The 25,539-nt window shown below is 42.3% G+C and overlaps 1 protein-coding gene across 6 annotated transcripts in view; it reads left to right on the forward strand.

Annotated features, from left to right (window-relative positions):
• Positions 1-25,539, forward strand: part of CELF2 (CUGBP Elav-like family member 2) — a 565,219-nt gene that overhangs the window by 301,110 nt on the left and 238,570 nt on the right. Inside the window, exon 1 of one of the 6 annotated variants that reach the window (XM_075143369.1) lies at positions 15,995-16,297. The exons of the other annotated variants lie outside the window; for them this stretch is intronic. Within the exon in view, the coding sequence (XP_074999470.1) occupies positions 16,224-16,297 (74 nt within the window). The 5' untranslated portion in view covers positions 15,995-16,223. Of the gene's footprint in view, positions 1-15,994; positions 16,298-25,539 lie in introns of those variants that run through there. 6 annotated transcript variants of the gene reach the window in all.

Consider the following 25,539-nt stretch of genomic DNA (forward strand, 5'->3'; position numbering starts at 1 on the left):
CATTATGTGTGATAGAAAGCGTGGGTTCTTTTTGTCTGTCTGTGTTACCGCTTTGTGGATTTGATTTTCTTTTTCTTTATTTATTCCTTTGGCCATAGATGAGTCCTTCCATAATACTTCACTTTATTTCCTATTGCTGTTGCTTTGCCTTCTTTCTACGTACAGAAACGATCAAGAACTTGCAACTGTGCGGAGCCGCCCAACAGAAGCCCATTGATTCCCCACCAAAGGGCTCTGTGTGAGCCATTCTACTCCAGCCTGAAAAGAAAGCTTTGTTCCCTCAGCTGGTAGTGTCTTAAGATGCTGCTCCTTGCCATATTTTTGGAAAACTGTAGCAGTTTATCAGACTGTTTGACACTTCCCGTTCAGCTGTATATTCTGTAGCATACTCTGGTATTTGCCTCTTCTCCTACATCAGTCTCACGAGCGCGAGACTGGTCTGGAGCAGCCCAGGCGTCACGGTGAGTTATGCTGGGCAAAAGTCATTTGGAGGCGAACAGTGAAGGAGGAGGAATCTGGAGTGCTGGTGGCCATGCCTGAAATGGTAGTAATGGATTTAGTATTTGGGGCAGGAGGTATGGGATTTGTCATGTTGGCTGAGTATTTTCCTGGCCGCCTTCCATGACTGTTCAGATATTTTTAGCGTGAAGTACAAGCTATGTCGTCTCAGTTGACCTTGGAGCATGACATTTTAACATGGAATTGGTTTGAATTGCTAATCATTAAAATGATTTATTATTTTTTATTACAAGAGCAACTAGAATCCCAGTCATGTTTTGCAGACGAAAAGGGGAGCAAATTGAAACCTGTCCTCTCTTGACTTGCAGTCCTTCATGATAGCCATGCTTCCTCAACTACCGTCTTCAGCTCGTTCTCTCTGCATCGTTACAAGTAGATTATGCCTCGGTTTGTTTTTTAACTTGTCTTTTGGTCATTTGACAAATATTATATCAGAATGACTGAAACTAATCCCAAGGTCTCTCAGTGCTCAACGAGAAGTGTAGAACAAAAGGATCGTTTCTGTTGCAAACGATTTATGACCTTAATAGAAGATTACAGCTGCTATCAGAGAGGCAAGATCTTGCTATCAGTTATTTATACGGGTGATTGCTCCCTCTTTGCCTTCATTCCCAGACTCAAGTTTACCAGAAAGTTCAAGGCCCTAAATGCCAACTTCTGCTAAGGAATTAGAAGCAGTAGCACTGCATCAGCATATTGTAGCAGTGTATTTTAAGGCAGTAATATATAATATAGGAAAAGAGGTTCAGACCAACCACAGACATAGCCAGAAGTCTACGAAAGTTTGAATTCGGGTTTTGAGGTCCAGATCTATTTCTAGCTCAGTGTATTTGTCTCCTAGTTGTCGATTTTGGACAATTCGTGTTTATTGAGTTTTGCATATTCTTATGTTATCAGGACCTCAGAGGAAATGACAATCATTTTTAAGAAGCATTTTACTGCCACGGTGGTGCAGAGAAGCCTTTGACTGAAAAAAGCATCAAGGTCTTGTTGAATTTTTCAGTCTACTAAATAAGCACCTATTCAAGTATCTGATGTAGATTTTAAAAAAAAAAAAAACAAAAACCAAAAAACCCAACCATCCTCCTGCTTCAAAAGTAGCTGCGTGGTTTAAAGATTTACCCAGCAGAACTTGAAACAAAGATGTGAAAATAAACCTCTCTTTGACTACCTTGGCAACTGGGAAGACCGCAACCTGTTTCTACAAATTACGTTGCGGATCTCCCAAGTAGGGCCAAAGAGGCGATTTCCCTGAAATCAGTGTCACGCTATAGTTCCTTTCATACATAGGAAGTGAGTAAATCATTGAATAATGCAACACCCTTTCCCGCCTGCGAGAACTCTGCCAAAGCCAAGCGTAAGGGTCTGGGTTAAAGCAAACTCAGTTACTTGGTAACTGAGTTGTGTTTTGGAGGGGTTAAAACTGGAGGGATTTTGGACTTGTGTTTTGGAGGGGTTAAAATTGCCAAGAAAAACTGAAAACTTGAAGAAGATCCCCAGGTGCCTGCATTAATACTCCCCAGTCTCTCTGATGTGAGCTGGCAGGTCCCATAAAGCCACTCAGCCTTAAACAGGGAAGGGAAGGAGGGAGAGAGCAAGAGCTCCAGCTGCGATCCAGAGCCCCAGAAAGAGCCTCTAACCCAATTCCCTTAAAGCGCACAAGCCTCGCGAGCCACAGCATCTGTTTGCCACTGTATTCACCGAGTTCGCAGGGCAAACAAAAGATCCACATCAAGCATGCATCCTTCCAGAGGGGGAAAGCCTTCCCTCATTCGCCCATAGATTTTCCCCCCTTTTCTTTCAGTTATATATACATATATATACATATTTTTTTTTTTTTAGAGGGGGTGGGGGACACGTTGCTAATTTTTTTTTTTTGGATGGTAATTAAGAGAGCTAACACCAGCTAGGCTAGAGTGAACGCAAACAAGACCCCTATAGGCAGCACAGTGCATTAATGTAAAATATGCCCAGACAACATAACTTGTCAGAGAGGATTATTTCTGCTTAGTGAATCTGCAGGGGCCCCTTTGCTCCACCACTCAGCGTCTGACTAGAGAGAGAAAGAGAGAAAGAGTAGCCATTAGTGAGTAGCTACTGTGGCATTGATGTTTGAGCGCACTTCTGAACTGGCTTTTGTTGAGAATATCGGTGCAGAAAGCATGCGCTGTCCCAAATCCGCTGTTACTATGAGAAATGAGGAGCTGCTTTTAAGGTATGTTGTCTCCTTTGTTTTAACGCGTGCTTTCGAGTTGCCTGGGCCCGCTGCAACTATAACCGTGCCGTGTATTAAGTAGTTTCCCTATTTAAAGGAAAAGACAGGCATTGCTGCGTGCAAGTAGCATTTTCCACTAGTTAGAATCGCACATTTCATGTATGACGACAAATGTACGGAGAGGGCAAGGAGGAAAAAAAAATAATTTTTTTTCTCCCCCCCCCAAGTGAGAGCTGGTATTTCTTTTATCACCTCCTTTGCAATATTTCTGCCTGCTTCATTATTATGCACTGGGCATGGAATAAGCATGGAAAAAGCTCAGGGAGACTCCATGTTAGAGCTAGTGCCCTAAATACCACTTTAATTTTCACTTAGCCTATGTAAATAGTTAGTAATGCTCTACCTAGTCTTTAACACTTGAAGATGTTTTAAAAATATCTAAATACTCTCATATGTGGGATTACACATATATTCTCAATGTTCCAAGGTTTAGCCGGGGGCCAGCATCGACTACTCTTTTCAGAGAGACACACACACACACACACACGCAGACACACGCAGACACGCACATACACACAGAATTATGCTAGAATTGGCACCCCGCTTTGAAAAATGTAGTCTTTTGTTTATTCGCTAGCAGACATCGTAGCGTTGAATACATCTTTTGGTCTGACAATGGGACAGCTGAACAATGGTGCTGTCAAACTAGCTTAATGTATGTCTGGCGATGGGGTGGTTTGGGGTTTTTTTTTTCCTTTCCTTTTCTCAGCCCCTTTTTCATTTCCCTTAATCTTTTTGTAGATACGGTAGAATATGAAGTGCATTGCCTATTTTGTGACGGTTGTTTCATTTGATATCTGCTGCTAATAGTGCAGGGCGGGGGAGGTTTGCATCTTACGATTATGCCTATTGCATTAAGTTGGAGATTTATTACTAACCTCTCCTTTAACTGTGCGAGAAAACTTATTGATTCTGAAAGCTTACAGTACTGCTGTCAATCTGGCAAATACATAGTTGCCAAATGTGCCCTTGCCTGATTTTATGCCTGATCATATAAACTTTAACTGCTGTCTTGAAGATACCGTTTCTAATTTTGTTTAGGTAATGAAAATGCAATAAAAATGATAAATCAGATCTCAAAGTGGGAGCCCATGCTACTTTCCATTTTTATAATCCAGCTATTAGCATACGTTAGAATTTTTAAGGTCAGGCAGAATAATTTACCTGGATGATTTCTATCCCAAAATCTAACAAATTATTCGTATGACATGTCATGAATTATTTTTCTGTTTAGACAGCCATAATTTAGCATTAGAACAGCTAACAATTTGGGGTTTGAATTTGGCAAAATGCTCATGTACCTTATGCATTATGAAAAGAAATTGTTATAAAGCTTTTCAAAAATTTTGAGTTACTACTTGGACAGCAGCTTGTGTCTTAAATAAAATGAATTGTCACCAGTCTGTGGAGTTTCTGAAACTGTTCAAAGTCTTTAAATACTTTACATGTTAAGTAAATATCATACTTTTAGTAATAATTTTAATCATTTTCTGAGAGAAAAGAGAGATATTTACCACTGGTTTCTATTTTTTGCTTAGATCAATTAATTGTAGGGATTTCGTGCTTTTTTTTAAACTGGATTCTAGTGCATGATTTATATGGGTTGAGGGGCTTCTTGGACCCCTTAAGTAAAAAAAAAAGATATTAAATATTTATTGGTAGCGATCAGAGCTCTCTAAAGCATGTATTTGCAACCAAAAAAAGGTTTTAAGGGGAGACTCTGAGTACTTGCTATGCTTTTTTGCATTTCTTTTATTGTTGTTGCATCTCCTTCCCTTGTGTGTTGAGATGGTATAAATCAATAGGAAAGAGTTTACGTGAACAAAAAGGCAGTATTGCATAAAACACGCCAGAAGCCTAGAGGTTATGGATTATCAGGCAGTACTTGCCTGCTGTGTGTTGTGCATAAACATGAAGAAAGCAAGGATGGTGTTTAATATAATGGGACCGTGCTATAATTCACTTTCTTGGAAGAACTTCTTTCGAGACAAACATTAACTCGTTCACCACTGCCCTGCTCTGCCAGAACTGGAGGGGGGGTATTTTTTGTATCAAGTTATCCTCCTTCAGCCTGGGCTTTCTAGCAGCTGCTGCCCTTTGTGAGTGGCAACGAAGCGAGTCCCTCGCTCTCGGTTACGTGGAAATGCCCCTTTAGGGATTGCCCAGAGCAGGGCGAATGCCACCTTTGTAGCAGGCACCACCAGACATACCCAGCCGCCACTTTTAAGGACTATTCAATACTAAAACTGTTTCCTAAGCGCTCCTCTCACAGGTGAGTTTATACTAAACTTACAGTAGTTCCTATGTTTTCAGATAAAGTGCTGCACAAAATACGTATACTACCGAGTTTTGTCTCGGATTGCCAATTACTTTGTTCTTTTCCAAGGGTATTTTCTGACATTGCATTCACATCAAAGACTAATTTTTGAATTAATCTGTGTGAACCCTACTCCAAAAAAAAATTATTTCTACGCATATTTACTGAAATATTGCTTTTTGAGCCATAACAATTATTATTAACATCAAAGAAGGTGAAGCAAATCTGTAACACAAGCCATTTCTTAGCAGGCTTTAACAAAAATGTCAGCTTTTGAGAGACTACATAGGTTTAGAGATCTTATGCATGAACATCGCAGGTGTCCTTAGCGTTACCTGTTTGGAATCTCACCCATTCACAAAGCAACGTGGTGCCTTGCAGTTGTCAAACTCGGCAACATCTGTTTCCACAACAGAGCTAAGAGAGCTAATTCAGGCTCTGCATGAGTTGTTATTTGTTCTTGCAATGACCAGGTGTAATGCCAAAAAGAAAGACCGGCCTCGGTCCTACCTGTCAGAGCAAGAGCAGGATAGGTCTTAACCTGGGGACTGGCTCTCCATGCTGCCATAGGAAATGGAAGCGAATTATATTTATTTATTAGCCTGGAGTCTTTGTCTATTTTTTTTTTTTTTTTCAGATTCATGAACCACAATCTCTACCATCAACATGTTAATATTCTCTTTGTTAAATGAGAATAAAACTGAAGTGTTTCTGTTATCAAATTTAAGTATATAAGATTGCAAACTATACCTTTGGGGCTGAAAAACAAAGGAGAGCATTCAATTAATATTCATATCTAGAAGTTTTACTGCAAGTGTAGATTGTGCTTGAATACTTAAGAAGTCATTCAGGAGTGAATCAATACTAATTATTGTAATCAGGAGGGTTAATTAGCTGAAGATGCTGCTGATGGAAAGTTCACTGCTTACAGCCCTGAAAACACCTAAGTTGATGAAATCTGAAAGCAAGATGTCTAAGAGGACTTTGCATGGAGAGAAAAGCTTGGCTTTCCTTTGGCGTTTCAGGAGCCAGTTGTTCCAAAGGGGAAACATAGCTTGTACTTCATGTTTTGCATGATATTAATTCAGGGGGTATTAGAAGATGCAACTAAATCTGTCTTGAAGATATTTTGTGGTAGTTTCTCATTAAATGCAAGTACCATTTTGGATAACCTGTACTGTCTCTGCAGCATTCATTTGTAGATTACCATAAATTAATATGGATAATCTTATGCATTTGAAATCATGTTCCAGCACTGTTATTGGGAACAGGGGGTTTTTCTGTTTGTTTTTTTTATTTTTTTTTAACCGTTTGTGAGTAGGCACGGGGTCTTTACATGGTATACGTGCATAAATTACACATGCTCTGTATCTGATATACAGGTATACATCTGCGTGCATATGTACACACATACACACGTGCACATAAGTTTAAACATTTTTTTCATTGTGGATGTTTATTTCTATAGTCCTGTGCCCTCAAAACTCCCACTCAGTTTCCATCTGCAAAAAAGTATTCAACTACATAGAATTCAGAGGACAGTTATTGCACAAGTAGCCCATGAAATTTAAGTTAGAAGATAAGGAATAAAGACTGAAAAGAAACAACTGAAGAAAATCCTTTTCTTTTCCCTTAATTAGAGCAGTTGTGTTTCTTAAAGTGAGCATTACTGAATTCAAGCAAAATCTAGCTATACAAAATCTTTCCTCACGAGTGAATTGCGAGAAGATTTTTTCTTTAATGCTGGGTGGTTTGGGGTTTTTTTCCCCTTTTCCCCTAGTTATATCTATTAAGGTTATAATCAAGACAAATGTCTGCATGTTTATTCGAGCAAAAAAAAAAAACCCCGCAAAAAACCCCTCCTCGCAGTCACACACACACACGCTGACATAAACCCCCCGAAGTCAAGCGATGCTTTCGAAAGAAAGAAATTCTGTTTCAAAACGCATCCTTCTTCGCTCTCTAATGACATTAGAGATTATCACGTGCAGGTGCTATTTATCTTTGCAACTGCTTTCCTATGACTGTTTTACTGCTTCCAACACATTTACTTGTACGTCAGCCATAGAAAAGGTAACTGAAAATGGCAGCTGTTGAGAAAGCATGTCGCCATGCCTGGAATGACATGCATTATCGGGGCAGCAGGAGTTGCTGGCTCTACAGCCCATCTCTACTTGACCTGCCGAACGATTGGCTGCCTGGGATGGTGATGAATCGCTGGAGTTTATGAAACAGGACTGCTGGCATCCTCACCGAGGAAATAAAAACAGGATTTTTTTTTTTTTTTTTTTAATTCCTCTAACACTCTGGCTGTGGCAAAAAGCTTTTTTTTCTTGTTGTGTTTTGCTTTTGTCTTATTTCACCCTGCAGCGGAAGCAAACGCGTCAATTAAAGTTGCTTTAATACTGTTCTTGGCAAGTTGATGATGCACTGAAGGTTAACTATCTTTATTGGATGGAAGGGGACAGGAATTTTCCCAAATTTTGTGTAAATCTTCATCTGGACCCTAATTTTCTCATCTCTCACTCCGGTCTTGAGACTGAGATAGCATAACTAGTAATCAGCTCCAGCAGGATGTAAAAAGGATTTTAGCTGTTCTCACACACAACTTTATTTTCTCTGATAGTCCAAGGATCAGTGACCGTTTCGTGGGCTAACATCAGACAGATCCATCTTCAGGGTTTCTGAACTAATGGCTAAATTGACATTTCTGGAAAGCATCGACTCCCAAATTTGCACTCAGTTTCTGGGTGGTTCCTGAAATTATATTCTGCATTAAGACCACATTACTGGATTAGGCTCTTATGAGTCGGTGCTTGTAGGAAAGTATCGTAGGTCTGTAAACCTGCCAGCGCACTGACAAGACTGACACAGTGTGGATCACAAGCTGCCCTGCAAAATGCAGCCAAATAAAAATCATCCTTCTATTTCAATTAAAACACCCAGAATTGTGTTTGGGGGTGGGGAAGGGAGAGAATTACTTGCTTGTCTCTCCATGTAGCATACTGGGTGGCTGATGTGTTAGCCCGCATCCCTTATTCGGGTAGAGTAACCTAATTTTAAGTTAACTGTCTCTGATTCAAAGGAATAGTGTTACCAATAAAATTGCTTAGGAAGTTTTAAATATGGCACTTATACGAAGATAATGCTTTGTGCCATGACATTAGAGAGGGTTTTTTCTCGAGTCTTACACTTTGCTGCCTAAGCTTTTTCTCCACTAGTTTTGAAAAGCAATTTGCATGCTCACATATGCTATTAGACTTTTTCACCTTCCTCCGAATAATTCAGCAGTGGCTGCTGCTGGATGCTGGAGAGGCTGCGGCACTCTTCTTATTTAAGGCACAGCCTTCCGACGTCCCTTGCAAGGCTTTTGAAAGAGAGGAGGGCAAACTTTTACCGGCGAGAGGGGTGGCATGGGGAACTGTTGCTTGTGCCCTTCAGTGTGCGAGGGGTAAATGCTGTCCTCGCGGTGGAGTTCCCATGGCAGCAAATCAGCAGGTCATCTTCAAGAGCAGCCTTTGAGGATGTCAGACAACAGTCTGTCACCAGGAGGAAGATAGAGCCGAGGGTTGGAGGGGGGGAAAAAAACCTGATAGAAAATCAGAGAGAGGATAAGGGAATTTACTATCCCTTTTAGACAAATAGAGGAGTGAAGAGAAAAGCAAGGGCACCTGAACGTAGATCATCTGGAAATTGAATCTTGCAAGTGTAGATAGCTGTGGATGATATGATAGCTGTGCTATGGAGTGAATTTAAGATTCAAATCCTGCACCTGCTCTCCCTGGAAGCTGCAGGTCAGCATCTGAAGAATTGAGGCCCTCTAGAAAGGAAACGGTGAATTATCAGAAAACTTAAATTCTTAGAGACTCGATTTTCAACTGTAACAACCTCTTGGTTTCATTTTCCTTCTCTTCTGCCTAAAAATGATCTATTTTCAGCTAAACTGCGAGGAAGAAGCTCACTCTAAAGCTTGAGAATTTGCCTGCATCATTTCAGCCCACATTTAATTTTAATGAGAGAGTTATATAACCCCCTTTAAAAATAACAAAACACTAACAGAACTGCATCGGCAACATCAGGTGTTCTGCAGTGCTGCTCCAATGAATCATATGGAGATTTGTCTATGCACGGCTGATGAACATACATTTAACTCAGTTAACCCCCACCCCCGAATACAGCAATCCAAAGTGACCAAAATTTTTCCTAAAGAGTCATTCTCACAAAAGGATGCCAAACTAGATGCCTGTCCTAGGAACCTCATGGTTTTAGCATTTTCCCCTTACAAAATTGTGTTATCAATGGGTTGGGTTTTTTTAAAAAGTTGCAGATGAATTATTGTGACTCTACTGAAGTGAAACATTCTATGTTAAAAACTCAGCTGGGTTTAATGTTTTGCTTTAGAAAAGAAAGCCAATGTTCCTATGTGTTGTACTGAGCCCCAAATCTCTGAAATTGTTACGAACAGCCCGTTCAACAGGCAGCTCTGGGACTCATAAAGATATGACTTCACCAATGTTCCTTTCGGAGGGAGAATTTGGGGGAAAAATTGAACCGGCGATTTTGAGCCTGTTAAACATCTTGGTTTGGATGCAGTCCTTGACTTTAGAAGTCCCTCAGCCACGGGTTGCTGGAAGGTGGGAAGGATCACAGTGCACTTGCCATACTCATGCTCTTTCTCTCTGCATCCATTACAAAGAGGTCACGGACTAGATAGACCTTTTGATCTGACCTTTGTGGCAATTCTTACAGTGTCCATTTGGGGAGGGGGGGAATGCCAAACCAGGCGCGGCACAGTTTTTTGCATGTCTGAATGCCTTACAGTTACTGCAGGAGCCTTTTCTTTCCCTCCTTCATGTCTGAGGTTTAATGTTTCTGTCTGCGGAAAATAGTGATGTCCAACAAAGATAGTTACTTTACATGTTATCAGGGTGATTGATTGTCATTTTTGAGGACCGAGATGTATGCTAGGCACTTCATGAACAAATGAAAAAAAAGACCTGTGAAATTTCCTACCTTAAAGATGTTACAATTTGAGCGTAAGGTGAGATCCAATCATTTGCAGTGAAAAGGAAAAACACGTGGCAGAAGTGAATGAGAAGGGAAGATGGTGGTTAACGTTACGAAGATCCTGCAGCTAGTCAGAAGTGCAGTAGGTTAATTTAGATATTGTAATACCCTCCACAGATTTCTGTATATTTTGTTTTTAAAAATAAGTCCACTTTTGGCTTCCTGTCTCTTTTCATGTCCCTTACCCAACCTCTTGCCTTGCTGATGCCTCTTTAGAACTTCACACTTGCCTTCGCCCATTGCTTTTGGAGTTGGAGCTGCCCTCCAGCATCGCCTCCTGATCCAGCCCTTTGCTGTGTTCAGCCCATCCTCACCAGCGCTTCCCTGATGCTGCATCCTTCACAATAACCAGCCTCCTTACGGGGCAAAAATCTTCAGAAATCTCAAATTTATATAAAATGAGGGAGGTTTTTGTGTCTCCTAGTAGTTGTTCCTGTGGATTTGCATGGAGAGGAGGAGTTTTTTTGGTTATGGTGGGCTTTTTCCCCTGCCCTGTGAAGGCATAAGTGGGGGTCTTGCACATTGTGAGGATGGAGCAACAGAGATAAGATTCCTCCTATCCCAAGTAATACAAGATTATACTTTTTCACATGAAGATAATATAATAGCCAAATCCAACAATATTAAGTTCCCTCTTCCAGGGTTGTTTGGAAAAGTGCTTTTTTCGACCACAAATAATGCGCCTGCTGTCTAGTAGGAAATCAGTCTACCCAGTGCATGCAGTGCCCCAGTTTCTCTCCTGGTTGGGTAGTGGTTGCTGATGGAATCAGTCAGCGGGTGAGAAGATAAGGTAGTTCATAAAAAAAAAGAAAAAAACATTAAAAAGAAAAAAGAGGAAAAAAGGAAAAAACAGTCAATGCCTGTTGTCAAGTTGAGATAGGACTGGGTTGACAAAAGCCTTGGTCTTGTGTCTATATGCACAAGGCACTACACAAAGGCAACACCTACAGATCAATAGTGATGCTCTTCAATAGGGCTGTAAATAAATAACAGGACGGTAAGACTTGGTCTTGCAAATATTTACTTGTTGCTACTTTACTTTAGTATTTGCTAAATATAGCGCTGAGCGCCATGGATAGCCCAACTGGAGCAAATGGTGCTGGGCAGCTCCTACTATGCAGGATTGGACCTGAGGGTCGCGATGGACTATCCTAAGTATTTGCATGCTATTAACAAAGTAGGGTGTTCCTCCAAATTAAAGGCCTTTCCTAAAAGCCCTCCATCACATGTGACGTTCTGCCTTGTGCCATAAAATCTTGCCTAATTGTTTTCGGAAAGATTGAGTTATTACCCGCAAAACGGAACAAAGGCCTTATACCCACAGTGGGATGAAATCACCTCTTCAGTGGTATAAAATAGGAAGAAAAAAAAAAAGAAGTGAGTGGGAAGTTTTACTATAGCAACCAAGTTTACATAATATCAATGTGCTTCAAGTGAAAGCTCTAGAAATGCTTAATTTGAGGTACCTTTTCACAGGGCTAATTTTAAATGACGTTTATTTCTGAAAATTACTGATTAGCTACAGAAGTGGGGGGGGGAGCCTCACAAGCGGCTAAGATCTGAATACTTAAAATTCATTGATCAGCTTTAACCAATAATTTAATCTTCTTTTCAAAAGGGTTTCGGTTACATGGAAATTGTTTTATTTCTCAAAATATGATGAAGGGAAGACTGTTGTGTGTTTGGTTTCATAAATAAAAAAATCCTTACTGAAATGTTAAGGCTTCATAATGCAAAACTTTATTCCAATGTTAGATCTAACTGGCAAAGATGGATTTTTTACAAATAATCAAAATCTTCACAAATGGTAAAGCGGTGCAGAATCGGGTCCATTAGTTTTTGCCACTCAAAGAAATGCACTACTTTTTGCTTTAATTGTTTACGGCGCTTACACCATTCTTTAGCTCTGCCCAAATGCTTTGTGTAACTTGTGTTTGTGCGCTTTGCTTTTCTTTTTTCTTTTTTTTTTTCCTCTTTCTTGTCCCTCCAGAAGTCTGCTACTAAAAGTTAAGCTGATGGGCTTCCTCGCTCCCTTATAGGCAGGTAGGCTCACGTCCCACCGCACAAACCAAAATGCTGTATTTTCTGCTAATAGCCGTTCTACTACTTCCAGACTCATGGTTTGCCTGGAAGGTTATTTCTTTGTGAAAGATAGCGCACACCGCATTTACATTCACTAATGCGATCTGGACCAGATTTCTTTTTCCCCTTGCATTAGTGGAAGATCCTGAGTGATTCCACTGAAGTCATTTGAGCCCGCTCCAAATTTACACCGCCGTCGCTGAGCTCTGCTTCTGCCGCCTCTGTTAGAAACTTGCTTTGATGCCAGAGATAAGCTGAATCCCGAGCATGTTCATTGGCTTAGGGGGGAATAAAGCAGAGGATTTGAACTCTCTTCATGCTGCCTTGCAGGCTTGGGAGAGAGTGAAGTCATTCGGAAACTTTCCCTTGAAGTGCTTCCAACGGTAGCATTTCCTTGGCCCAATACTGGGGGGCAAGTTGATTAAAAGAATGGCAATTAAGGAAAGGGTGAGGAGGGGGTCTGGAGAGGGGCCGTGATGTGAGCTCCACGCTGGATTTGGCTGTGGGATCTGGAAGGGAAGGGGGTGTCTGCTCTCTTTGTCACTCGCTGAATGAAAGCCATGGGCAGTGATGTCAGAGTGAGCTCATACGCTCGACGACAACCCATCGCTCAACCCCTGTCTTTCTCCAGCTGAACTTTTTGCGGGGTTTTTTTTTGCTCTGAAGAGGTGTTCGTTTTTCAAAGGTTGAGTTGTTTGGAGAAATTGCATATAGCTCTGTGTTTGAAAAGCCACTTGAACGATGACTAATCTGCAAACGTGAGGTGGAATTGCTTCATCTGCCCCACTTAGACTATGGAGAAACCGAGGCACAAAGAGTAAATGATGCAACTGTAGGGGCCAGCGGGGTCTGGGCCTCTGAAATGAGGGGAGGATGGATAGGAGGCAACATTTGTAGCTGGAGTAGGATTAAAGCTCAAGAATTGCTGATTCCAAATTCCAGGTTCCTTCCTCAAAACTGCCATATGCTCCACCAGCTGAAAAAGCTTAATATCGGCAGGCAGCGATAGCGCAGCAATAATGCAGCTCCTCTAAGCCGGTGTTTACATCTATTGTCCGATTTATGCTGTGAAAATTAATGCAGCTTCATTTGCCATTCCCCCTCCCCATTTCCCTCTGTACTATGATAACGGACCAAAGCTTCCATTTTTTCCTTCATTTTTAATAAAAGTTGCTATTTTGCACACATGTGCCAGTCGAGAAACTGGTGTTAACGTTATAAATAACAGAGCTGAGCCTGTAACATGTGAAACATTCAGGTTGGTTTTTTTTTTTGGTTTTGTTTTTGAACACTTACCCTCTGCATTTGAGAGTTACTTCATACACAGACACTGCATAATTTATGTTTGAGAACCAAATTACTCGAATGCAGTTTCTCCCTATAAGCTCTCTTTGAGTCATATCTCGGTATCTTTTACAGCGAGGGTTTCTTTTTGCATTTGACCCTGTTCCTGCCTCTAACTTTTAAATGGCAAAAGCAAATGTGCTTTGAAAAGTATGTTACACTGTAGTTGTTAAAGCAATAACCTATGCACTTGTAATGCTTTCTCTATGACCTACTTACATACTACTTCACCCTCCTTATAGTATGATTAAAAGCTGCTTTGAATCCACTATTCCCTCAAGGGATTTGAGGCTAGAATTTAACAAACTGCTGAGAAGGCTTAAGTCAGTAAGAGGGCTTCCCTACAGCTTCTTCCAGCTAATTCACATGTAATTAAAAGGAAAATAAATATTTCAAAAGAACATACGTTTTAATGAAGCATTTTTAAGCACTTACACCTTGTGAAATGGGGCAAATTTATAAAGATCTCACTATTCCATATGCAGATTTTAAGCAAAATTATTTGTGATTCTCTCCTCCTCCCCCCTTTGCATCCCGTGCAAAGCATGGCTTTACTTTTCAGCCAGCAGCAGTGGGACTGTGGTCCTTAAAAGCGACAGGCTGGTGAGACTGAAGTCCCTTATATTTAGCATGTACCACAAAAAATGATGCAGCGGTACAGATCCAGCCGCACAGGGTGAAGTGGGGGTGGAGACTTCTTAAAAGAATCTCTTCATCCTCACTGAGCTGTCTGTATTTCTTCCGAGCTAAAACCTGCCCCTTCTGCAGTGGCAAGATTTTGAAATTGAAAGTTAATCCAACTCTGCTCTGGGCTGGATTAACCACCATGGAGGCCTCAGATCAAAACCCAGGTGGCTGCATCCAGCTGGAGAAAGTTGTGCTGGTTTCTCCTTTTATTTCGACTTTGCACTTATTTTTTTATCTGCTGTGTAGTCCTGCGCTACGAGGGATGGGAGGCGTAGAGGAATTGCCATTAATTTAGTAAGAGGAGCCATAGCTTTGCTTTATGCACTTCTATGTAGGTGCTTATGTTTAGGTGCCATGGTGATGAGGACAGTATGTGAACATATAGAACAGAGCAGATTAATAACACTATAGATATCTGTTCAGGATTGCAGCTGTCCTACAGGGATTACGCTGAGGGCCAAGTGAACCTTTTCTTTCTTTAGACTTGCAAAGTAGGCAAAAATTTTAGCAGCCTGAGGGGTTTTTCTTCCTTTTAACTGTTTAAGATGGAAAAGTCTCTTAGTGCAATAAATGGGACTCTGAAAATTCGTCTGGTCTGTATTTTAATTATCAAAATTTAAATAAAACTTGGCCTGACTGATAGCATATTTATTTATTGGTCAACTTAATTTTATTTTAGAACACTCTTTGAAAAGTTTAAGTGTAGTAGTTTTTAATTTGCATTTGTTACTTTTTTCAAGTGCTGATTATCCAGAGCAAATCAAACTATAAAACCTGGAGAGACATTCAGGAGAAGCACACACAATGCAGAGGAACGTTTTGTGTCTAGGCTGCTCAGATCATCCAGTAATCTTCGTAAATATGTTAATATTCTTTTGCCTGGAGCTGCTTTATGTTGAAGCAAGTAGGTTTTGGAGATGCGAAGGAAAATTTATACAGATTTTCAGGGGGCGGTAGCGTGGGGGGGTGGCTCCAGCTATTTGTATGTGTGGAATTTTGTGTGCGCCTTGGTGGTGTCGCTCCTGGGTGCTGGCTGCGGCCAGCTCCCAGTGCGGCGGGGTTGGGAACGGGCTTCTGGCCGGTTACAGACCGGAGGACGGATTTACCTACTTATTTAAATCCCTATTTTCGATCGGGGAGGACAGAGTTACTACTAGCCTACAAGCCAGTAACATCACGTTGAGCCCAGGTTGAGCCCATCATGGGTGCCCAGGTCCGAGTGGCAGGAATTTGAGCAGAGAGAGCCTGTACTGAGCAACCTGCCTAAATGTTCCCAGTGCTCCCAGTTCGGCACTGGCGACTGCGCCTTCCTACCGTCCTGGGAAGAGCTGGGTCTGTGCAAAGCACTCGCCGGGGCTGGCAGAAAGCTTTCCCGCCGGTGCCCGGCTGCTGACTCCGCGGGGGCAGGCGCTCCCCTCAGAACGCGAGCGCGGGGCAGGGGGAGCGCTGCTGAGGCAGCCGGCCGGGCGCTGGGGCCCGGGCGGCCCTCACCTCCCCTCCCACACCGCCGCCCTCGAAGTTTGGCCGGGCGCTGCCCGCGGGCGAGGCGGCGCCCCGACCCACCCCCCCCCGCCGCGGGGAGCCCCGGGCAGCGCGTCCCCCTCCGCGGGCGGCGGGACTAGGCCTCTCCCCGGGGCGGCGGGCCCCGCCGGGGGCGCAGGGGTTAACGGGGAGCCGCAGCGGGGAGATGGCTCCGCCTCCCCGCTCAGCACCTGGCGCTCCACCGACAGTTGCCTCAGCAGTCGATTTCGGAGGGGATTGGCGGAAAAAACCAAGAGGGGGAGAGAAATGTGACAACTGCCGGGGCTGGCGGCTGCCGCGGGGAGGCCTCCGCACCTGTGCCTGCCTCTCCGCCGCCCGGCGCAGTTGTGGGATCCGCCGAGCCCCGCCGCATCCTCCCTCCAGACGGCCGCGGCGCCCCCGGAGCCCAGCATGACTTCTTCGTTCAAGCTGGATTTCCTTCCGGAGATGATGGTCGACGGCCGCTTGCTGGTCTCTGACAGAATGTAAGTGGCGGCGGGGCTGCCGCCGGGTAGACCCTCCACCCCCCCCCCTCCCGACCCCGGGTACCACCCGGCACCGACCGCGGGGCTTCGGCCGGGTCCCTCCCGCACCGTCCGCCCCTCCGCGGGAGGAGAAGGGGGTCCCCTCCCCTCCTTTTTTTTTTTCTTCCCGCCCCCTTCCCACTTGGTGGTCTCCGTGCCGTCCCCCCCCCCCCCCCCCGGGTGTTCGGCATTCCGGGCCGGGGGCGCGCGCGGGGCTTCATGTGCTGCTGATGCAACGTGGGGAAACGCGCAGCGGTCGCGCAGGACGGCGCGCGCTCCCCTCCGCGCCCGGCGGGAATTCCTCCGCGGACACTTGTCCCCTGCGCCCAGCCCCGACCCACCCGTGCTACCTCAGCCTTTCCCCTTGCAAAAGCTTCCTCAGTTTTCAAATTCAGGTGGAATACTGGGCATCCACTGGGGGTAAGACCTGGCAGAAAGCAGGGATTTTTCTCTCTTTTTTTTTTAATCCTGTTCCCGACAGCTGCCTGGTATGGAGAGTGTTAATTAGGGTGAGGAGGGTTGTTTTACATGCAGTTGAACTGGGGCTGAGATTTATCGGAAGGCACTGAATGCTGGAATTTCAGAAAGAGAAGTATTCCCCTAGCCCGTCTCTGCTCCATTAATCTCGATCTGAAAGTTTCTATTATCATCCTCTTGGGCATTGCCAATTGACAGGGATTTTCAGGTAACCTAAGCCTTATATGAAAAAATAAAAGCTAGAAACGAGGAGAAAGTCACTTGCTGAAAGATACGAAGGCTGAGGACTGTGCTGCGTTTTTACAGTATCCAAAATGTCTTTTATTTTGTCGCTTTTTCTTCTTTCATCAGGATGACAAATGCGGTTTGAGTTACATTAGAATGAAGCAAGAGGCTTTGGCATTGACTCTGTACTGGAGCTATTCCGGTTGAGGCAGCGCTTAAGTTACAAGTGTAAATAAACCCGTGTGTGCAGCAGAGACTGTCACCTGCGATTTGCACAAATCAGGTTGCATACTGTGCCCCCATCTAAGACTATTCAGACTTTTATTACCTTCTTTACTGGCAACCAAACTTTCTCCGAAGGTGGAGTGCTTTCGCTTGCACCAGCAATGTTCTGCGTGGAGATATTCGGTGGTGGGCAGTTGTTCAGGCAGCTGAGATTTAATAAGTGTGTGGGAGAGGGGTAAGAGGCGGGAGGAGAATCTACTTGGTGCGGATGACTGACACTATTTTTACAGTCCTTGAAGGACAGCAAAGTGTTTGCGTAAATGCTGCCCGTTGTCTCCGTTTCGTGATCTTAAATTCAAGGGAGTTCTCTGCTGTGTTTTGTTTTTCCCGTTGTAAGATCCCTGTTTTCATTGGCATAGGTCAGTTTTGGAAAAGGTTCTGTATTTCTCTTCCATAAACGTTACATAGGTTTGGTTATTAGGGTACAAAGTTGCAGCTGAACATTCGTATCACTTGCTTTGCAGCTCTCTGTAGGGACTTGCCACAGCCGAGCTTTCCCTTGTTTTCATCGTCTCAGCTTTGATGAGACTTTTCTACCTGCTGTCCTTCCAGGCAGTCAGAAAAGATACCGCTAACAAACGTCTCCAAGCTCAAAGGCACTATTAACTGCGGCTGATGATGCCCTGTTGTCACTTAGGCTTATATAACTTTATCTCCAACTTGCCCCTCGAGGGGGGAGTACCATGTCAAACTCTTCCTTCTGGGTTGCTATCTTTATACTCCCCTTCTCTGGGAAGCATCCATGATATATTTTAACACAGCTTGAAACACCGTCAGTGTTCATCAGACACAGATCTTAATGTGTGTCCAAAGAAACAAAAATTACTCCAGAGATATGTCAGCTTCTAAGTGGATCTCTAAATACAGAAGTTTAATAATGAAATTGTTAAACACACGTCCTTGTAGGATTTGGTGCTGGTTCCTCATATATTTGGGGGGGGTACTTTGTAATCTCTTGAAGAAAAAAAACTTTACCTCCTGCATCGTTAGTGGTAGTGTGATGTGCTTCCTTGTGTTAACCAAGCTTTGCTTTGCTGCGGAACTAAGTAATTGCAAAGATGTATGATTTCAAGGATCACGTGTCATGCATACAAATTAATATCGAAGCTAAATTGCTATTAACTAAGGAAGCTTCTATTCCTAAAGAAAAAAAAAATAATCTTGAAACTAAATGCTGTCTGGGGAAGCTCTGCTACACTGCCTTTCTAAAACTCTCTAATTCACTATTTAAAACATCTTTATTTTGTCCTCCTAGCCAAGTGGCGACATACATTTATTTGCAAGTCCCCAACTGTCTGGACTAATCAGTGCTGACGAGAATGCAGTTTGATTATGCGTAAGGGGTCACGGGCATGTATGCACCTTACCCGTTAGCTGGCCCACCCCAGACGTGCAGCGAGACGCCAGCAGCGTTCAGCGGGGTGGCACAGTGCATCATCGCAGAGCATGCTCCAAGTTACAACGCTGCACAAAACTTTTAACCTCGCCATCTGGTCTAGCCATTGAGTATCGCTTAGTTCAGTCTTTAGCAGAAAGGAATTTCCTATTTTAGAGTGAGGCAATTAGCAAGATGTATGTAAAACTCTTCTCTTTCACAGTGAAAATTTGCAGAACTAGATTTTTTTTTTTTTATGCCGGTGGTGTATCAGATGTTTTAGGAAATCGGCACCATACAGTATCACTTACACTTTCAGTTGTTTACATGTTTAAAAGTTGTTTGTAAAAGGAATTCTTTTCAGTACCATCCATTTTTTTCAACAAGCAACAGAGAAGGAGAATTTTCAAGGAATAATTTTCAGAGCATACCTATTGTGAAAGTTAACTGGATAATTGTCAAAGTGAAAACGGTCTTACCTCTGTGAGACTGTTAATTGCTCTTAAATGTTGCTTCCTTCCAAATTTTGCTACTGTTATTATCTAGCTAAATAGAAGTAAAATAGAAGGTCAGATACTTTGAGCACGACTATTTAATATAATTAAACTGTATGCATGGCATCAGTCTACCCGGTTAGTAACTGAATGGCAATTTTACTAATAAAAATTCGTTAATGAAGTGGAATGAATTTCATTAATGAATCTAGGGTATGAAGCATGAAGACGTCTGAACTTTTGTTCTTGAGGGCAGATGGCAAGTTGGATGCTCTAGCCATCGTAAATGCTTGCAAAGAGGCTGGTTAGTGCTCTAGTTAAAGGATCAGAAATTGTTTGACTGATGTTATTCATAGCCCGTGTGTGTTACCTGTGTGGAAGAAGCAATTCTGAAGAAAAGATACAGGTGGAAATGTGTGTGTGTGTGTGTATTTAGGCGGGGTAGGAGAGGGTTAATGGTTACTAAGTGCGGTTATAAAATGTGAGTTCAATGTAATTTGCTTAGTAATTTCACTGACTTACATGTACATGCCAACTGGATGGTTGTAAAGTGGTTGCTTTGAGGATTGAATACTCATCGTAGTAACCCCCCACGTTGACTTCTGCAATACCACCAAAGATTTTCTGTTCCATGATACACATTCCACTGCCTGGGATTACCTTTAGTGTAAATGACTAATAGTGTTTGTTATTACCGACTCAAACTCAAATTTGACTTTAATTTTTGATAGCTGGGTATAATGTCAATAAAATACGTGGTGCTTGAAGCAGGCCACGTGCAGCTGCATGGGTTCCGTGTCAATTATGCGTAAAAGTATTTAGTCTTTGAATTCCTGCCTCTTTTTATCCAAGATGAGTCAAAATCAGGTGTATGTGCAATATGCTGATTAAAAAGGCAGTGAAGATCAATTTTCAATCCTTTTTTGTTTGTTTGTATTTGTTTAATAGATAAGGGATTTCATCATGCACAGGCATTCTTGCACTTTAAAAAACCAAAACTTCCCTTTCTGCAAAATAGGATTTTTTCCAGCATAAACTGGAGGTAATAAAATTAACTTTTTTTTTTAAACTTCACCTCAACATACTGTCAAAAATAATTTTTCAACTATCTGGTGTTTTTTATATGTAGCATATCAAACCATTAATTGCTAACTGAAAATTGATCGCTGGGTATCAGCTGTTAGTCCATAGCCTCATCCTTATACTGGCATTTTATTCTAACTTTGTTTTAGTAATAGCTTTATTTGAAGTATTATGACTTGTTACTGAAGTTACTTGCATGACAGACTCCTTGGGCCATTACTGAGGGAAGGCAAAGCAAAAGAAGAAGAAAATTCTTGACTGTTGACAAAGAAAGGAAAATTTTCCTTCAGAAAGGAAAATAAATCTTTGGATGTCGATTAAGTAATTACAATTTCATGGTGTCCTTCTCCCCATCATCTTTTCTAGTAGCTGCCTAGAACCCCATTCAGTATTTAACCTACAATAACTCTCAGTCCATTAATATTTAAATATATCTTCCACTTCCTATGCTATGATCTCACAAGTTTTGAAGCCTCCCCCACATGTATTCATCATCCAAATTAATCATCAGTTATGATTGCTTTAAAAACTTTGATAACTCTAAATATTTCATTGGCATTTTAGGATGTTTGATATCTTATGAGCATTTGGACTATTCAAATTTCATAATTAATTCATAGATTAATATAAAAATATTTGACCCAACCGATATAGGGGAAAGGTGTACAAAATCTTTTCATTTTTAAAAGCTCCTGTAATGCAAGGAATACACTTTGGCAAGACAGCGCTCTAGAGAAAAATCATTGTGTTATGGTTTAAGCATATAAAAACCTCTTTCCTTTTAAAGCAGAGAGGTGATTATTTTTTTTTCCTTCATTTCTACAAACTGTGTTTCCTATAGCGCATTATTTTTTGTGTGTTCATGTAATTGCAAAGAGTATTGCATCTCCTGACACGGTTTTCTTTGATTAAAACAAAGTGGTGGCAGGGCAAGGTTAACCAGAGGCTAAAGTCACAAAATAGAGAATACACGTAGAGAGCGAGGCTGAGCTTTCCTTAGCGAAGAAGTGGGAAAACAGGAAAAACCTTCATAGGTGCAAGAAAAATGCAGGAACAAGAATGCCTATTTGGAAAATAAAAGCTAATTAGAGCAATAAATGTAATGTTCTCAAGTAATTGTGAAATAATTATTCCCCTTTAGAATCATCATACTTTAATTGCTTTCCCCCGCATTCCCGCGTTCTGCATGCCTATGGAAAGGAAGAGAAGCGCTTGTGTTCCCTCCAGGATTTCATTTTTCATTTGCAGTAAGCTGCTGGCTTTCTCATAAAGGTTTTCAGAAATATGTTGCCTTAAACACTGTTGTGTTCTTCCATATGGTGTTAAATAGAAAAGGTGAATGGCAGATGCTGAAGCTATAAATGCTCTCCTATCGTCCAGATAAAGCACCTTGAGATTTAGTTGTGCAGTTTATCCATCCTCTGTATCACGGATTTATAATCAGTCTCTCATTTTCATTGAGACCATGTTACGTAAATAGGACACACTTCAGCAGCGTATTCTCTTTGCTCACAGCTTGATCCTTGAAAAATCAGCTGACAATAGTTTAAAATTATAATATTAATAAAGAGGAGATCATCTGGCCTTCAAAATGACATCTGAAAGCAGCTTCTGTTTTGTGTTAAATCTTAATTACTGTATTTAAATGAATGCCTAAATGAGCCAATTCACAAAGGAGTTGCCTACTGTACCAATAGTGCCTGTTTGGTGATTTTTTTTTTTTCCTCTGGGTCTACACAAATATAAAAACCAGTTTATATTGAAGAGAACATCTATGTTCTCTTGCGTCTTACAACTCGGCTGAAGAAGACTGACTGTCTTGAGTCCTGCTCTCTGCCCTGGGACAGTTTTTCCCTTGCCTATCAAATCGTGGTATTACTTGAAGCCAAGTTCAAAGGCAGTGCTCCAAAACAAACATTGGCGCAAGAGCAGCGGGAAAGACTCCGTGTCGGCCTCCTGAGTGTTATTTTGTGACTTTACCCATCGCTTACTATCAGGGGCAGCACATTGTTACACCTAAGGGAAGGAGCTTATGCCTTAGGAGCAGGGAGAGGCTTACACCGTGCCTGTAAAGGCACCAGCCCCGCTGGAAGGGGTGCGATCGTGTCCAGCTGTGGTAGTCTGGAAGGAGGCAGTGGTGTCCAGCTGTGCCCAGCGCACCCCACTCCCTGCTGCCACCTGGGATGCACTCATCCTCTGCAAAGGAATATGTAGGAAATTCATGTCCTTTCTTTCTCCATCAGCCTATGTGAGTTGAGCCGCTTCAGGTTTGCCAGGAAAACAACAGCAGCAACCTGAGTATTTTGTTTTATGGTGTTCATGTCCCTGTTAATTTCTTAAATTGTTCTGTGGATCTTACTCTGGGGTTTTAAAGTTTATGACCACGGTTATTTCGGAGATGCAGCCATTGATCTTTCATGAAAATGGCATTAGTGATCTACTGATTTTTTTTTTTTTTTTTACTATTATTATTATTTTCTTCCTTTTTCCGTGCAGGTTAGCATCATAAAGCAAATGTAGTCCTGACAGAAGGGCCTAACACTGACTCTCTCCCAGCAGTGATGGTAATTTATTGAAACGCTAATTTACAACTTTTTCATTTTCTTTCCATTCAAATGTACTGGCCCCCAGACAACAGTGGAGTTGCTGTGTGGGTAAGAGAGAGCTGTCCAGGTACACACCCCCTTTAGCTGGCACGTGTAGCTGGGTATCTCCGCAATGGGAGGACAGGCAGGTCCTTTTGAACCAACTACGACCCTTGCTGTCCCAGACCATACTGTGCTTTTTCTTGTGCTCTGTTCCTACATCGTGTATCCTTTGAAGCAATTCCAGTCTGATTGCAAATCACAGCTGACAAGAGCTATCTTTTGTTTCATAACCCTGAAAAATAATGAAGATCCTTCATCCTCCTAATCCAAAGGCATGACACTGTCTTCTTATTTAATATACATGCGCTCTTCCCATTTCTTGCTTCTTGACAGCTTTGCACCGCTAAATTGCAAAAAAAAAAAAATCCACAGCTTGCTTGACCCACCACTTGTTGTGTCGTTGACTCCAGACCTCAGTGGCACTTGCTCCGGTGGCACTGACGGTGCCTGGCCTGGTGCGAGATAAGTGCACTTCATTTGCCTGAAACAGACCCAGGTAATTGAAAGTTATTAACTTCTGGCAGAGGATAACTGTATTTGAAAATCTACAAAATCAAGTGATCTATTCCCTTCTTCTCTTTAATTTTTTTTTTTCCTGGCTCATTCAATTGCTTGGATCTGTCAGCCTTCGCCTGCAATTCATTGCTAGTGAGAGAGACATCTGGCTATGCCCTTTATCAATAAACACTTTTATTTTTTTTAATATTTTACCACAGATGGATTGTAGAACAAGCATTAGGAGTCTGAAACATTGTCAAACACACTCCATGCCCAGCGGCTATCACTTAAAGAAAACCCTATTCTATACCTGGTTTTCATACAAAACACTGTAAAAATTGCAAGTTCGATGGCTGTGGTTTTGCTTGATTTCACCATGCATTTTAGTAAACTTTCTCCCCTTGTCATGTCTTTCAGGGGGAAAAAAATAATCTTTCATTTTATCTGCAATATTTCTGTATAAACATACAGAAAAGTTGATCATTTCATTAGTCAGTAAGTGAACTTTCAATTTTTTTTTAGTTCAGTTTAATTTCTTCTTCCAAGATCTTACTGCTTAGAAACCGGTGCTGGTCTTGGCTGGGATAGAGTTAATTTCCTTCACAGCAGCTAGTCTGGGGCCATGTTTTGGATTTGTGCTGGAAACAGCATTGATAACACAGGGATGTTCTCGTCACTGCTGAGCAGTGCTTACACAGGGTCAAGGCCTTTTCTGCTCCTCACCCCACCCCACCAGCGAGGAGGCTGGGGTGGGCACAAGGAGTTGGGAGGGGACACAGCCAGGACAGCTGACCCCAACTGACCAAAGGGATATCCCACACCATATGATGTCATGATCAGCATGTAAAGCTGGGGGAAGAAGAAGGAAGGGGGGACGTTCGGAGTGATGGCGTTTGTCTTCCCAAGTCACCGCTACGCGTGATGGAGCCCTGCTTTCCTGGAGATGGCTGAACACCTGCCTGCTGGTGGGAAGCAGTGAATGAATTCCTTGTTTTGCTTTGCTTGCATGCGCGGCTTTTGCTTTACCTGTTAAACTGTCTTTATCTCAGCCCACGAGTTTTCTCACTTTCACCCTTCCGATTCTTTCCCCCATCCCACCATGGGGGGAGTGAGCGAGCAGCTGTGTGGGGCTGAGTTGCCGGCTGGGGTTAAACCACCACAAAACCTTTTTTTCATACTTTAACTGCCCTATCCAACCTACTTTTACCCCCTGCTGTCCAAAAAAAAAAAAAAGAGAGAGAAAAAAAAGTTCAGGAAATTACAGTAACTATTACTTCAGGTATGAATTTAGTCTTTAAATTTGATTCTTGAATATATCTGGATTGGGGGCTGCTTCAGAGATTTTACTGCAAAACCGTAAATGCCTAATTAAGGGATAGCCACAGGTCGAGATGATCTCTCCTGGGAAAAAATTGCAAAAGTCATTCCCCTTTTCCTAAACTGACCCATGTAATGCAATTTCTTCCTTGAAGCACTGAAATTTTAGGATTGCAAGGTGAGCGCTGGCTTTCTCTGGCAGGTTCAACGTTGCCAGCTCCTTCTGGAGATCAGTATGGAGTGGGGGGGGACCAGAGGGAAGAGGAAGAAATAAAATTAGCATTTAATTTTGCAGGACGGGGAAAAATAGATGACAAGTGAAGCAATTCTTAGAAAAAGAGAATGTCTCTGGACACGTAAAGCACTATTATCTGATATTTTATTACCGACTATAGCCTGCAGTCTGTGTTCAAGCCAAACTTCCAGTGGGTTTACAGGAGCTTGGCTTGAATGAGGAATGCATAATGCTGGGCTTTGTGTCCCATGCCAGGCTGTCCAGCTCTGAACCATGAATCGCAACCGTATAAATGGTTTTTGCAATCTTTTTCCCATCGCTCACTTAAGAGTGAACTTCAACATGGAAACATGAGGCAACTAACTTTTCAGATACTGTTCTACCTTGCTAGCAGAGTGAGCTGTTATCTTGATGATGGAGTGGAAGATAAGTCAATTTTAATTGGGCAGGTATTCTTTTGAGGGATGTTCACACATCTCAGGTTGGGGCAGGGGTTTTCTTTTGTTCTTGACAAACTTTTTTCCCTTTGCCAGAGAGGAGGATTCATCTTGATGCCTGAGGGCTCT

This window comes from Calonectris borealis, chromosome 1, assembly GCF_964195595.1.
Source record: "Calonectris borealis chromosome 1, bCalBor7.hap1.2, whole genome shotgun sequence".
NCBI lineage: Eukaryota > Metazoa > Chordata > Aves > Procellariiformes > Procellariidae > Calonectris > Calonectris borealis.